The sequence below is a fragment of the Corvus brachyrhynchos genome, unplaced genomic scaffold, assembly GCF_000691975.1.
Source record: "Corvus brachyrhynchos isolate BGI_N302 unplaced genomic scaffold, ASM69197v1 scaffold466, whole genome shotgun sequence".
Taxonomy (NCBI): Eukaryota; Metazoa; Chordata; class Aves; order Passeriformes; family Corvidae; genus Corvus; species Corvus brachyrhynchos.
In genome coordinates, this window is record NW_008238635.1 from 1552982 (window position 1) to 1567873 (window position 14892).

At 44.0% G+C, this 14892-nt stretch overlaps 1 protein-coding gene across 11 annotated transcripts in view; it reads left to right on the plus strand.

Annotated features, from left to right (window-relative positions):
• The window catches only part of RASAL2 (RAS protein activator like 2), a 168135-nt gene that overhangs the window by 100062 nt on the left and 53181 nt on the right, over positions 1 to 14892 (plus strand). Inside the window, exon 1 of one of the 11 annotated variants that reach the window (XM_017737429.1) lies at positions 8 to 93. The exons of the other annotated variants lie outside the window; for them this stretch is intronic. Within the exon in view, the coding sequence (XP_017592918.1) occupies positions 81 to 93 (13 nt within the window). The 5' untranslated portion in view covers positions 8 to 80. Of the gene's footprint in view, positions 1 to 7; positions 94 to 14892 lie in introns of those variants that run through there. 11 annotated transcript variants of the gene reach the window in all.

Consider the following 14892-nt stretch of genomic DNA (forward strand, 5'->3'; position numbering starts at 1 on the left):
GGGGAGGGCGCAGTGGCTGCGCTGCCTTCCTGCTCGGCATCCCGGCAGGACCATGGTGGAGCTGTTAGGATTCCCTCGGAATGCAGTGCGCAGGTGAGACGGATCCCTCCTGGCACGGCCGCGCTTCGGGGGACGGCATTGCCGCGGTGATGCCGGCGAGGCGGGGTTGGCTCGGAGGCACGGAGGTGTTCTGCTGGGTTAAAATGACTTGACTCAAAACAGCTAGGAACTTGCAGGGGTTTTAGCCATGTTGAGTGTGTATATCAGCTCATTTATTCATTATTTCACCCTTATGTACAGGTTTCTAAAGAGATGCTTGCATTGGTACTTTTCTGCTCACTGCTGCAGAAATTAAATGTTAGCATGATGCAAAGATGAAGAACAGGTTTTTGTAAACAGCTTTCAGAGCTAAAAATCTATTTTATTGCCACATAAATCATGAGGTTTATTTTTCTGTCTCTCACTGAAAGCCTTTACCCAAGTCGGTGCATTTTTAAATGACATTGGATTTCCAGATAAGGCCAGACATCGTCCTTCAAGGGCACACTGCGGGACTATTTGTCAGTGTTTACTTGTGGCTGGCATTGTGTGATGTTTCCAGCCTAGGAGGGATGTTGCCAACCTTGCTTCCTGTCCTCCAGAAAGTGATGGTAAATCAAAGCAGTTCAGGGAATCCTACAGGTGGCACATAAAAACCGAGAAGATTTGGGTTCCTTTCAATATAAAGGGCACTGCCTTAGCAATGCCACTTGCTTTTCCAGCAGCTTTTGTCCTAAAATGTATTAGGTGATAGCAAGCTAGAAAGCATTAAAGTTTCCTGCCTTGTCCAGTAGGTACAAAACCAAAAAATGTTGTCTAAGGAACTGGGGAATGGAATCTCCTGAGTCAAATGTTTTCTACCTCGGAAACCTCCTTTAATAGGTGCTGATTATGACGTCCTCCTTAGTAATTTTCCTCCTCATCCGTAGACAGGGTGAATACTAATTTACTAACTTGGAGAGACTGTTTTTGTTAGCCTGAACCAATGGGCTTGTTCTGCAGCTGCTTTTGAATTACACGATCACAAAATGAAAACCTTCTGCCTTAGCATTTTTCAGATAAACACATGTTTCTTTGAAAAACAAGCAAACTTCTGCCAAACTGCTCAGGAAAGTTCAAGGCAGCACAATGCCTATCCCTTCCAGATTTCATTTAGGTGATTCTGGGGTAGTTACCACAAGGTTGCCTTTAGAATTTCCTGTCTCTTTTTGGGGCTCTTTCATATGATTAACATGTTAATAGGGTAGTGAATTAAGAGTACAATACTGGGGAGTTGTGGAAGGCAGACGTGAGCAGCAGCTTACATTCCTGCAGATTCTTCGTGTTGTGCCCAGCTTTATCTGATACTCTGTGGGTGCTCTCACTCTTTCTCTCTTTAAAATCTCTGGGGAGGGAGAAAAAAGTGGAATTGCAATGAATACTTGAGGTGACTTGTGTCAGAAAGATCTGTCATGGCTCTTTAAAGCTCGTGGGAGCAAATCAGCTTGTTTTTTGCATAAGCAGGAGGAAGGGACATTCTGCTACACAGAGCCTTAGCCTGCCCCTTGCCATTTTCTGGTAGCCGGGAGTCAGTGTAACATGTAATATTGGAAGTCAGAGAATTTGGGGATGCAGCAAATTGCAGGGTGTGGATGGCATTTGTAAATGGCTCGTTGGCATCAAGAGGCAGATTCATTTTCCAGCCTGTAGAGGTACGTACCTTGTCCAAGCTTTAATTCTCCACAAAGGGAATGCTTCCTTTCATCTAGATTTCTTGGCTAATTGGCATCAGACAGCACAAATGTATTTTAGGAGGACTAATAATGGTGGGATTTGAAACTGGGCCAATGGCAGGAGGGAGACCTAATGATCCCCTTCCATTTAATTTTCTTCAGCTATGGGTGACTGCTTCTGGTAAGGGAGAGGGAAATCTGCACAGGAAGTCAGCAAGCAAATGGTGCAACTACAGGCAGAGCTTATGGTTGCAGCACTATCACCTCCACGTGTGAAAGTTGTACAGGCTAGGGGTATTTATGTTACAGATTTAATGGGAAATGGTGCTGAAATTGTCGTGGTACACATAACTGCAAAAACTGGGTTATAGAGGAATAGCTGCTTCTCTGAGCAGGTGCTGGCAGCTGTGAGTGGCTGTGGTGAGTCTGTGTGGAACCATGGAATCATTAAGGTTGGAAATGATCTCCAAGATCATTAGCTCCAACCCTTAACCTGGCACCTTCGAGGCCACCACTAAACAGTGTCCCTGAAAGCCACATGCACACGTTTATTGAACGCTTCCAGGTGACTCCACCACTTCCCTGGGCAGCCTGTTCCAGTGCTTGACCACTGTTTCAGTGGAGGAATTTTTCCTGATCCATTCTTCCCTAGCAGAACAGTGCTGATCCTTGGGCTGTGGGCCTGCTGTGGTAACACATGATACTGCCTTTTTCTTCTCCTTCACCTGCAGTGTGCTCAGCAGGGACTTTAGGAGGGCAATGTTGTGATGTGAACACCTGCCAGAGAAGTGAAACAGCTCTGTGTTTCTTTGGAGTCGAGTCTCTGGTCAGCCTTCAAAAGTGGCACCAGCCACAAGCATTGAAATATCAATGTCTGGCTTAAAAAGAGGAGATCAAAACTATTTTTTTCTATTTATTTATCCATTCTCCTAGTTGTTTTGATTCATTTTGGAGTAGGCTTCCGTCAGATTTCCAAGCTCAGTAGCGCTGAAACAGTGACAGACAGGTCCTTTTTCTAGAATAGATGTTGTAATTGTCTCCACATTTGTTTGGTTCCAGGGGTAATGGCAACAGAAAAATGCCAACTGTACAAAGTAAAGCATCATCATTCTAATGCCAGCTTTCACAGCATTCATGCTCTTAAAGGCCTGGCCTTGGATGTCCCAAGGTCACTCCAGAATGTCATCTGTATTTTCTCCAGGGAAACTCTCCCCAGAGTGTCCAGGAGGAAGCTCTAAGATATTGCATCACTCAGAAATGAAGCCCATGTCCACAAGATGGAGGACTTGGCATGTCCTTGTAAAAATTCCTTAAACTATGCAGTCTCTTCCCTTGCCGTGCTTCCGTGCTTTACCACTAAATCTGGTCCCTAATTTGGGAACAGATTAAAAAACCCCTCCATATGCTGCCTTTCTTGCACCAGTCTCTAGTGTTTGGCAGGGCCCTGGGCCTTGGCAGTGGCTGTATTTTGATGCTTATGCAGAGATTAACACAGCCTTCCTATAAACACAGGTGGAACTGAGTGGTGAGAGGGAGGGAGACCACATGATTCATGGGCAGGGGTAGGGAATCATGTTGCTGGTCACAGCCACTCGTTCTCTGGAATGCTCCTGCTTTTCTGCTGCCTACCTGGTAAGTGCAAGCCGCGTGCTTTCAGGCTGCTGCACACTAGGAGCTTTTTGGTGGTGGTTTTCTGTCTTGTTCCATGGTGTTAGAAGTGCAGGTAACTTCTGTGCCAGTCAAGGAGAGTTCAGCTCCCACCTGGTGGTGTTGGCAAAGCTGCGGTTTCTTGATACATAAAGGGAGCGAGCAGTGACCTCAGGGTGGAGTAAAGCTCCTGTTGGCACGGCACCCTCAACCCTGCTCTGCAGGAATCGCTGGTATTTAGGCTGTGCTGAAAACAAGCAAGCTGAACTCGTTGTGGGAGCGCTACGTAAAGCTGTTAGCTGGTACCAAACGCTGTAGGAAAAGGGTAAATAGTGCTTAAGTTGATGGGTTGATGTGGCAGTTCCTGTGTGAGCTGGCCAGAAGCTTAAGTGTCATGGTCAGTAGATTATCACATTGATCATGGTGAATGGCATCCCACAACACTTGGGAGCCATCCATGTGGGTGTCAGGCATTCTGATGGAACCAGGGTGTTGCAGACTGAATGGTAAGATACTTGCTTCTCTCTCATATTTAGTTCTCTGTCATGTGAACTGTTTTTATCAAAATCCTAGTTCTCTGTTACCCGTGTGATGATGTGTAGTCATCGAAGGACAAAAGATCCCAAACCAACCACCACCCAAACCCCAGCCCTCACTAACTTGTTCTTTCATTTGTTTGCTTGTTGGAGATGTCATCCAAGTGAGTCTAAATAAGAAAAATCATTCCTGGGTGTTCCCCAGCTCTGGTTGAGCCTGGGTGTCCAAGGAAAAACAGTAGGTCCGGAAGTAATAGTAGAGACCAACGCGAATGGTGGAAGCATGCCAACAAAACTGCCTTCATCAATTATTTTCACTAAATACAGCCCTTGTGAGGACATGAATTGTGCAAACAAATTGTGGCCTGCAAGGTGAGCAAGAAAAACTCTTGGGAGAAATGTCATCTTGTGAAGCCAGCATCGGAAATGAAGCACCCTTTACATTCTGCTTGTTAAATATATAGCTGGGTGTATTCATACTTCAGTACAAGATGTCTGTTGACATGAGGCATATGGTTCACAGTCTGGAAAGGCACTCCAGAGCGGCTGGCTCTGTAAATAACGTCTTGGCCCTAATTTGGAATTAAATTATCTTAATATTTTTGGAGTGGTCATTAATAGGTACTTAAAACTTGCCATCCTGCTAGCAGTGTAACTTAGCTGAATCCCTTGGCTATTCTGAGGATACTAAGGAAGTTGGACTGAGTACAAAAATGTAATTAAGTTGGTGTGGAAGTGGGAAAAAATACCCCTTGGTTGTTCATCAGTGAAGTTCTGAAAATCCCACAGTTCTGCCCAGCTGAATTACCTGTATTATTATATGCTAGAGAACTTCAAGGTTTGCTGTTTTTTCTCACTTCCACTTTGAGCCCTTCTGTCCCTATTTATCTTTCCAGGCTGTCAGCAGGCACAGCTTTCACTGCCCCTTGGTTCCTCTCTGCTCTAGAAATTGTTATTTAGGAAATTCTTTTTTTTCTGCTCCCCTCCTGAGTAACCACTGGTTCAGGCCTCTGATCTCAGCTGGGCTGGAAAGGCTGGTGGTGCTCACTCTGGAACCGAGGGGAACAATCACCCGGCTGGCTAAGTGATAATATTGCATCAGTGTGCAGAGGTTGTCATCTGCAGCTGGGTAAGAGCTGTTGAGAGTGAGTGTAGAGATCAGTGACTGTGCAAAAATCACTTCATTAGGCAATCTGAAAGGATAAAACACTAGACGATAATGTGTATGTGTGGGCTGGCACTTCATCAGCAGGGTTTCTCTTTCCACAATAAATGAACTGGCTTGAAGAGACACTTGAGTGTCCATCCTTTTTTTTTTTTTTTGATTAAAAAGGGCTTTCTGTGTACTTTGCCATGCTCCAATGGGGCTGTCCACATCTTATATGTGTCCTTCTGCATAAACCTGCTACTGATTTACACTGCAACAGAGTGATTCTGCTCACAGCATCTTCCTAGGATCATGTCACAGCACTACAGGCTGCTTTTGCTTAGGTAGCTTAAGCCAAAAAAGTTTCCCATGTTCCAAAATAACTGAATACTTCCATCATGATTTCCTGATACAGACTGAGTTACTCAGCCTTGTCCACTGGGATCCTCTTGAACTAGATCACAGCTTGGGTAGGAGGCTGTTATATTGTAATGCTGCTCCTCAAAGCAAAATTACTTTCATTATAGATAGGCATTTAAAATAATTTAATGAAGGAAATGGAGCCTTGTGCACATAGAATTGACATTTTTAGGTGTCTAGGAAACTTATTTTCTAGCTAGCTCCTTGTTCCATGCTGTGGCATTGAAAATAGGCTTGAAAAGTTAGTACTGCTTTGCATTTTTCTGGGGCAAAGTGCCTCAAATAAGTACTGTTATTTCCTAATGGGCAGGTGTGAAGGTGAGCAGTTTTGCCTGACACATGACATTGATCCAGGAGTTGGAGAAACAAACATTCATTGTTTCTTATTCGCTCCTAAATTATCTGTAAGACATTTTAATAAGAATGACTTGGGTGTACAATACCTAAAGTATATTGCTGTGAGGACATCATCTACTGACTAAAGCAATATCCATCAATCAGTCTGTCAGCACCTGTCCCTAGTGCATGTAAGACCCATTTTTCCTCCCCTCGAAAGTGCCTCATGCAGAGAACATTAATACATTATGATTTATAATACCACCATGACTATGTGCTTACAAAGCATCTGCATCACAAGGCGTCTGTGCTCTATTACTTGCGTATGTTTTGAATTCTCATTTACTGAAAGTTCCTGCAGAAGACTCGGAGACTCATGCTTCTGGGTAGTTTCACTGATCAAGAAAGCTAATTTTTAAATCTGCAGGATGGCAAAGCTGCTTAGCCTCCCAGGTTTCAGACTCCTCACTGCAGGAGAGTGACATTTGTGACGACTGCAGAGTTCCGTCGGGGGCTGTAGCGCAGGAATTACCAGGAAGGGATGTGTACAAGTTTTAAGTGATTCTTTTTTATAAGATGCTCCAAAGCAGAGGGGCTTGGTGCAATTTCCAGGCTTGCAAACTCATCTGCTTTTAGAACTCGGGGGTGAGGGAGATAAACACCGTGAGCAGGTTTTCTGATGTTCTCACCTGCTATGCTGTACAGCTCCTGGTGCTAATTTTGGAAAGCAGTATCTCAAGGGCAGACATTAGCTGCTTGTTGCCCCTGCTTTTTGATTAGTTTTTTGGGGGTTTTTTATCACTACTTTGCTGATCCTTCCCACCTCTCTATGTTTTCATATTTTCCATACTTCTGCTCTGGTCGACAGAGCAGTTTGTATCTGGATTTGCATTGGTTCAACAAACCCTCAGTGTAGGTAGGTCCCACAGCATGAAAATAAGTTAGTCCTGTTTTGAGTAGCCTTCTCCTGCTGATTTGCATTTTATCTCACAATCTGGCTGTCCTGGAAAACTTGGGCAAGACTTTTTTTACGGTTTTTGGAAAGCTTTAGAGTACAAGACCTCCTTTAATACAAATTTAAGAAGCTATTCACAGTATAACTTCTGCTGTGACCAGCACTACATCACTCCTGCAGCTGTGGAGCTGTGTCTCTGGCTTTCTTGCACAGAAAAGGTTTAAAAATCAAAATCAATGCTCCAGAGGAGTCCAAAGATGTATTTGAAGGGATTGTTTGAGTATTCAAAGGATGTAAGCAGAGAGGACATCTCTGATACCAGGGTTTCAAAGCATACAAACGTCAGCCAGAGCCCAGTGGCTGGGAGATGAGGCTTGATAAATTCAGTCTTGGAACTAAGGAGCAATTTGCTAAGCAGGAGTGGAGTTAACCACTGGAACAGCTTACAGGGGATGTGACAGGCTCTTTGTGTCTTTGCTGTGTATGGTGACAACTGGATGTCCCTTTTCCTGGAAGACAGGTCTTTTGTTCAACCAGAAACAATCCAGTGAGTGGATGAAGTCACTGGGTGACGTTCTACAGGTGTTTCAAGTCAGGTTAGATGGATTTGGTGGTTTGTAGTGTCAGTGGCTCTTCTACATCTTATTTATCACTTTAAATTTCCAGGATTTCTAGTGGGACTGTGTTCATGACTTACTTTATTAGAAGGACGTTTTAATTCTTGCCTTTGTTCTGATGTCCGTCTCCGCCTCCTGACGGACAGACACTTGCAGGCAGGTGACCTGCTTGAGAGTGTGACCTGTTAAACCACACAAAACCAAGATAAATAATAGGGATGTATTTATGCAGGTTTTCCCCCCTCTGTGGGTTTCCCCAGGAATGCTAATTCACAGGAGAAATCTGCTTATCAGAAACTTCACTGTCCTTTCAGTTCCTAGTTGCATCCTCCTGACTGAAGTCTTTGTCAGTTCTAGCTCAATTTTTTACAATTTTTTTTAATGTTCCCATATTTTAAAATACTCCAATAAGCCAGTTTCATATTTGATATTTAATATACTTCCCCTGTTATCGTGAACATTTTAAAATATTGAAAGGGATTAATAAGGCTAAGTTATTAGACAAGATGAGGCAGCCAGGGAGGAAAACAGGATCTGCGTGTGATTTGTACTCCTAGAAAGGATGCAAAATTGGTAAGCATTCATGGGAAATCAATACTCACAACTCTGTTTTCTCTAGAACCTTTTATTTATGGAGCTGATAGTTAATCTTGCAAGTTTTTAATGGAAAGACACCCAGGTGATTGCAGGTACAGTATTTGATTAGGGAACTAAAAGAGAGGAGTTGAAATTTTTGTTTCATATTGGCCAACAAGATAGACCAAAATAACTATCTAATCCTTTCTCTAAAAGTTCTGTAATTCCATTCCTGTTGCAAGCAGATTTACGTCATCAGTTTGCACAGTCTTAAAGAAAAGGTTGTGGAAGTTGGACAAAATGTGATTCTCCCACACGCAGAGGGAAATCTGGTGGAACAGTTCATTTTGTAAAAAAAAAAAAAAAAACAAACAAAAATTCAGCTCTTTTTGCATAGACGGGAAATCCACCTTTCTGTCAGAGGATTTGGTGGGATGTGGGGAGTGTTTCTGGGTTTTCATCCCTCTGCTCACACTGGGGTGGGGGTATGCACTTGTTCTGCGGGGCAGGAGGACAGCTCTGCTCAGTCCAGCACGCTGCTCGGGTACCTCGCTCCTGAGCCACCTGTCCCATGTCCCCTCACTAATAATATTGCATCAGTGTGCAGAGGTTGTCATCTGCAGCTGGGTAAGAGCTGTTGAGAGTGAGTGTAGAGATCAGTGACTGTGCAAAAATCACTTCATTAGGCAATCTGAAAGGATAAAACACTAGACGATAATGTGTATGTGTGGGCTGGCACTTCATCAGCAGGGTTTCTCTTTCCACAATAAATGAACTGGCTTGAAGAGAAACCTGAGTGGCCATCCTTTTTTTTTTTTTTTTGATTAAAAAGGGCTTTCTGTGTACTTTGCCATGCTCCAATGGGGCTGTCCACATCTTATATGTGTCCTTCTGCATAAACCTGCTACTGATTTACACTGCAACAGAGTGATTCTGCTCACAGCATCTTCCTAGGATCATGTCACAGCACTACAGGCTGCTTTTGCTTAGGTAGCTTAAGCCAAAAAAGTTTCCCATGTTCCAAAATAACTGAATACTTCCATCATGATTTCCTGATACAGACTGAGTTACTCAGCCTTGTCCACTGGGATCCTCTTGAACTAGATCACAGCTTGGGTAGGAGGCTGTTATATTGTAATGCTGCTCCTCAAAGCAAAATTACTTTCATTATAGATAGGCATTTAAAATAATTTAATGAAGGAAATGGAGCCTTGTGCACATAGAATTGACATTTTTAGGTGTCTAGGAAACTTATTTTCTAGCTAGCTCCTTGTTCCATGCTGTGGCATTGAAAATAGGCTTGAAAAGTTAGTACTGCTTTGCATTTTTCTGGGGCAAAGTGCCTCAAATAAGTACTGTTATTTCCTAATGGGCAGGTGTGAAGGTGAGCAGTTTTGCCTGACACATGACATTGATCCAGGAGTTGGAGAAACAAACATTCATTGTTTCTTATTCGCTCCTAAATTATCTGTAAGACATTTTAATAAGAATGACTTGGGTGTACAATACCTAAAGTATATTGCTGTGAGGACATCATCTACTGACTAAAGCAATATCCATCAATCAGTCTGTCAGCACCTGTCCCTAGTGCATGTAAGACCCATTTTTCCTCCCCTCGAAAGTGCCTCATGCAGAGAACATTAATACATTATGATTTATAATACCACCATGACTATGTGCTTACAAAGCATCTGCATCACAAGGCGTCTGTGCTCTATTACTTGCGTATGTTTTGAATTCTCATTTACTGAAAGTTCCTGCAGAAGACTCGGAGACTCATGCTTCTGGGTAGTTTCACTGATCAAGAAAGCTAATTTTTAAATCTGCAGGATGGCAAAGCTGCTTAGCCTCCCAGGTTTCAGACTCCTCACTGCAGGAGAGTGACATTTGTGACGACTGCAGAGTTCCGTCGGGGGCTGTAGCGCAGGAATTACCAGGAAGGGATGTGTACAAGTTTTAAGTGATTCTTTTTTATAAGATGCTCCAAAGCAGAGGGGCTTGGTGCAATTTCCAGGCTTGCAAACTCATCTGCTTTTAGAACTCGGGGGTGAGGGAGATAAACACCGTGAGCAGGTTTTCTGATGTTCTCACCTGCTATGCTGTACAGCTCCTGGTGCTAATTTTGGAAAGCAGTATCTCAAGGGCAGACATTAGCTGCTTGTTGCCCCTGCTTTTTGATTAGTTTTTTGGGGGTTTTTTATCACTACTTTGCTGATCCTTCCCACCTCTCTATGTTTTCATATTTTCCATACTTCTGCTCTGGTCGACAGAGCAGTTTGTATCTGGATTTGCATTGGTTCAACAAACCCTCAGTGTAGGTAGGTCCCACAGCATGAAAATAAGTTAGTCCTGTTTTGAATAGCCTTCTCCTGCTGATTTGCATTTTATCTCACAATCTGGCTGTCCTGGAAAACTTGGGCAAGACTTTTTTTACGGTTTTTGGAAAGCTTTAGAGTACAAGACCTCCTTTAATACAAATTTAAGAAGCTATTCACAGTATAACTTCTGCTGTGACCAGCACTACATCACTCCTGCAGCTGTGGAGCTGTGTCTCTGGCTTTCTTGCACAGAAAAGGTTTAAAAATCAAAATCAATGCTCCAGAGGAGTCCAAAGATGTATTTGAAGGGATTGTTTGAGTATTCAAAGGATGTAAGCAGAGAGGACATCTCTGATACCAGGGTTTCAAAGCATACAAACGTCAGCCAGAGCCCAGTGGCTGGGAGATGAGGCTTGATAAATTCAGTCTTGGAACTAAGGAGCAATTTGCTAAGCAGGAGTGGAGTTAACCACTGGAACAGCTTACAGGGGATGTGACAGGCTCTTTGTGTCTTTGCTGTGTATGGTGACAACTGGATGTCCCTTTTCCTGGAAGACAGGTCTTTTGTTCAACCAGAAACAATCCAGTGAGTGGATGAAGTCACTGGGTGACGTTCTACAGGTGTTTCAAGTCAGGTTAGATGGATTTGGTGGTTTGTAGTGTCAGTGGCTCTTCTACATCTTATTTATCACTTTAAATTTCCAGGATTTCTAGTGGGACTGTGTTCATGACTTACTTTATTAGAAGGACGTTTTAATTCTTGCCTTTGTTCTGATGTCCGTCTCCGCCTCCTGACGGACAGACACTTGCAGGCAGGTGACCTGCTTGAGAGTGTGACCTGTTAAACCACACAAAACCAAGATAAATAATAGGGATGTATTTATGCAGGTTTTCCCCCCTCTGTGGGTTTCCCCAGGAATGCTAATTCACAGGAGAAATCTGCTTATCAGAAACTTCACTGTCCTTTCAGTTCCTAGTTGCATCCTCCTGACTGAAGTCTTTGTCAGTTCTAGCTCAATTTTTTACAATTTTTTTTAATGTTCCCATATTTTAAAATACTCCAATAAGCCAGTTTCATATTTGATATTTAATATACTTCCCCTGTTATCGTGAACATTTTAAAATATTGAAAGGGATTAATAAGGCTAAGTTATTAGACAAGATGAGGCAGCCAGGGAGGAAAACAGGATCTGCGTGTGATTTGTACTCCTAGAAAGGATGCAAAATTGGTAAGCATTCATGGGAAATCAATACTCACAACTCTGTTTTCTCTAGAACCTTTTATTTATGGAGCTGATAGTTAATCTTGCAAGTTTTTAATGGAAAGACACCCAGGTGATTGCAGGTACAGTATTTGATTAGGGAACTAAAAGAGAGGAGTTGAAATTTTTGTTTCATATTGGCCAACAAGATAGACCAAAATAACTATCTAATCCTTTCTCTAAAAGTTCTGTAATTCCATTCCTGTTGCAAGCAGATTTACGTCATCAGTTTGCACAGTCTTAAAGAAAAGGTTGTGGAAGTTGGACAAAATGTGATTCTCCCACACGCAGAGGGAAATCTGGTGGAACAGTTCATTTTGTAAAAAAAAAAAAAAAAACAAACAAAAATTCAGCTCTTTTTGCATAGACGGGAAATCCACCTTTCTGTCAGAGGATTTGGTGGGATGTGGGGAGTGTTTCTGGGTTTTCATCCCTCTGCTCACACTGGGGTGGGGGTACGCACTTGTTCTGCGGGGCAGGAGGACAGCTCTGCTCAGTCCAGCACGCTGCTCGGGTACCTCGCTCCTGAGCCACCTGTCCCATGTCCCCTCACTAATTGTGAATTCTGGAGAGCATCTGCCCTGCTTGGCAGGTGTTTTATGAAAATATCTGTCCTGCACAAACAATACTTGCTACAGTTTATCTTGGTAATTGGAATTTTCCTCCCTGCTGGGACTTGATAGCTGGTTTTTTTTTTTCCCCTCTTCATTTGTTGGTTGGTATCAAATTTTTTGCTTTGCTGATCTAATGGCTTTTTGGTGTAGCCTGGGTTTTAGTCAGTGGTCAGCAAATGTCCTTGTTTGTAATAGGGATTGGCAAGTGTATAAATTATTTAAAATAAAGACAGGTTCTGAAACTGGTGAGCAAAAGGCGGCTGTCTCTTTAAAGAGCGCAGTTTGATCAGAGCATCAGCCCCATCCCCTGAGGACAAAGGCAGTTTTGATTTGTGGGGCCCAGGAGTCCCTCACTTACCAGGATTCGTCACCGCTCGTGCATGTGTAAACCTGCAAAATGCTCTTTTGTGTGGAATAAATCTTGGGCTGTACGATTAAACGTGGCCCTTCATAAAGTCACGGCGGCGAGTCCCCACTGCAGAGCAAGCTCGCTGTCCAGACAGGGCAGAATTATTTCCCGTCTAGCTGGCTTTTTATTTTTTTCAGTAAATAAGCACCCATCAGTGTTGATGGCTCCTCGGAGCCCCCAAGAGCGCTGCTGCCTGCTCAGCTCTCCCGGCTGTGCCCCGTTGCCGTGGGGCTGAACCCGGGGGCTGCGGGCGCTCCCGGCGCTGAGGAAGAGGAGCAGTTCCCCCGTGCTGCTGCCCGGAGCAGCTCCCCGTCTCCCGAGTCCAGCAGATTCCATTATTGCCGATCGAGGCCGCCGCCATGCGGGAGGAGGGGGGAGGGAGGGGTGGGAGCTTCCTATTCACGGATTGATCAACCTGCCCTGCATGAACAGATTCCTTGCAAGGAAGGCTGGGATGCTGGGATAATAGCTGGAGCAGGAAGGGGCTTGTAAACAGGGGAATGCAGGCTCGTCAGTAGTGGGGAGGGGATTGAAATTGCCTCTGAGGTTGCTGGTTTTTCTTCTGGCATAAAGCACAATACCTGAGCCTTCAAACAAAGCCAACACTGTGAGGAGTGGTAGGGCTGTATTGCACTTAGCCCATGAGCTATTGTGCTGACTTATTTGAGCTTCTTCAGCACTGATATATTTCTACTTTTTACTTAAGTTGATTCTGTCATTACCTGCTGCCTCTTCTGGATTTTGAGACCTCAGTTTCCCCTGCTCCCCTTTTTTGCCTTCTTTCTGTTGCTGCTTGGACTGAAACCTGACACAAAGGGACAAGTACAGATCCCAGTTGCTGCTCCCACCCATGCCTGCTGTGTCAGATGTAGGGTTGAGAGAACAGGGCAGGATCACGCTCTAATGTTTGTCAGTGTAGACAATAACTGGAGTACTGGAATCCCAAGACCATCAGCTCCTCCCCATCCTTCCTGCCCTGCTTCGTTCACTTACTGTGTTCTGTATGGAAAAGTTTTCTGGCTGGAGAATAAGTCTTCTTTCTCCTGGGCATGTGGCCGAATGGCTGGATAGCAGCACGGAAGATGAGAAAAGCCTTCTCTCGTTCCTTGGTACGGTAGGGTACAAACTGTATTTTTTGGGTTTTAACACTTTACTGGGAAGCCTTTACTACTTTGGTGCTTAATTTCTTCAGTCTTTCAGTTACCTGACCTTATTTCTTTTTAAGAGCTTTTAGGTGGTGTGCAGTGTTAATTAACCTTGGTTCCAGCCTGTTTGGAACAGTTACAAACACACTGGACAAAGGTTACCTCGTAGGTGGGCATGTGCCCTGCAGCACATGAACTAAACTGGACTAAGCAGTGTACTGCTCTGGTTTTCTTCCCTGTGCCGTTCGACGAGCTGGTCACTGGCTTCAGTCCACTTCATCTCATTCCTGTCAGCTTGCCTGACTCCTGAACTGTGTGGTGGTTTCAAGATAAATCAGGGGAGACTGCTCAAAGTTCCTCTTCTTGAGAGAAAAGTGTGGATGCGTTTAGAATAAAAATTCCCAAGTGGTGTCTTAACTCTGGGACTGCGTTTAGGGTGCACTGGTACCTCTTGGACGTTTGCAGTACATTGGGTCTTTTCCTGTGTCCATAACAATAGTTCTTCCTGCTCAGGGACGAGAAGTGCTGAGGCTCGGAGCAGCCTTTCTGGGCCTTGGAGAGGAACAGGCAGGAGCTGTTGAGCTTCGGTGCGTTGGAGAGCCAGTGAGGCTATCCCAAAGGGGATTACATTTTAGAGAATGCCTCTATTCATAGCCCTTCTACAGGCAGTAAAAAGATTGGTTTGGAAAGCTGTGGCTCAAGGCTGTTGTTTAATAATGAGGACAATAAATATTGATATCATACTAATGTGTGTTTAAGTCATAAGCCTCTAAACAAATTAGGCTGCAGGAACAAGTTACCATGCGTCAGCTGATCGGCGTTAATTGTCTGTGTGCAATCTCTGCAGCAAACACAAGGTAATTTGAATTAGCAGGGGCAGTCCAAGATCATTAGGAACTAACGAGGACATCAGCATCTCCAGGTCATGGGCAGTAGCTCCTTGTCTCTGCTTTTGTGTTGGCACAGTTGTCCGGGCAATTTGTTTGGCTGCGTGTGGAGTCAACCATTAAGGGAGGTTTTAGAGGCTGCTGCGTGAGGAGGTCAAAAAGGGGCAACTATCTCAAATTACGTACAGCCACGCACATCAGGCAGAGGATATGTTGAGCAGTTTAGGGACCTGCATCTCTTCGTTTCTGACTTGGTTTGCAGAGCTGGAGGA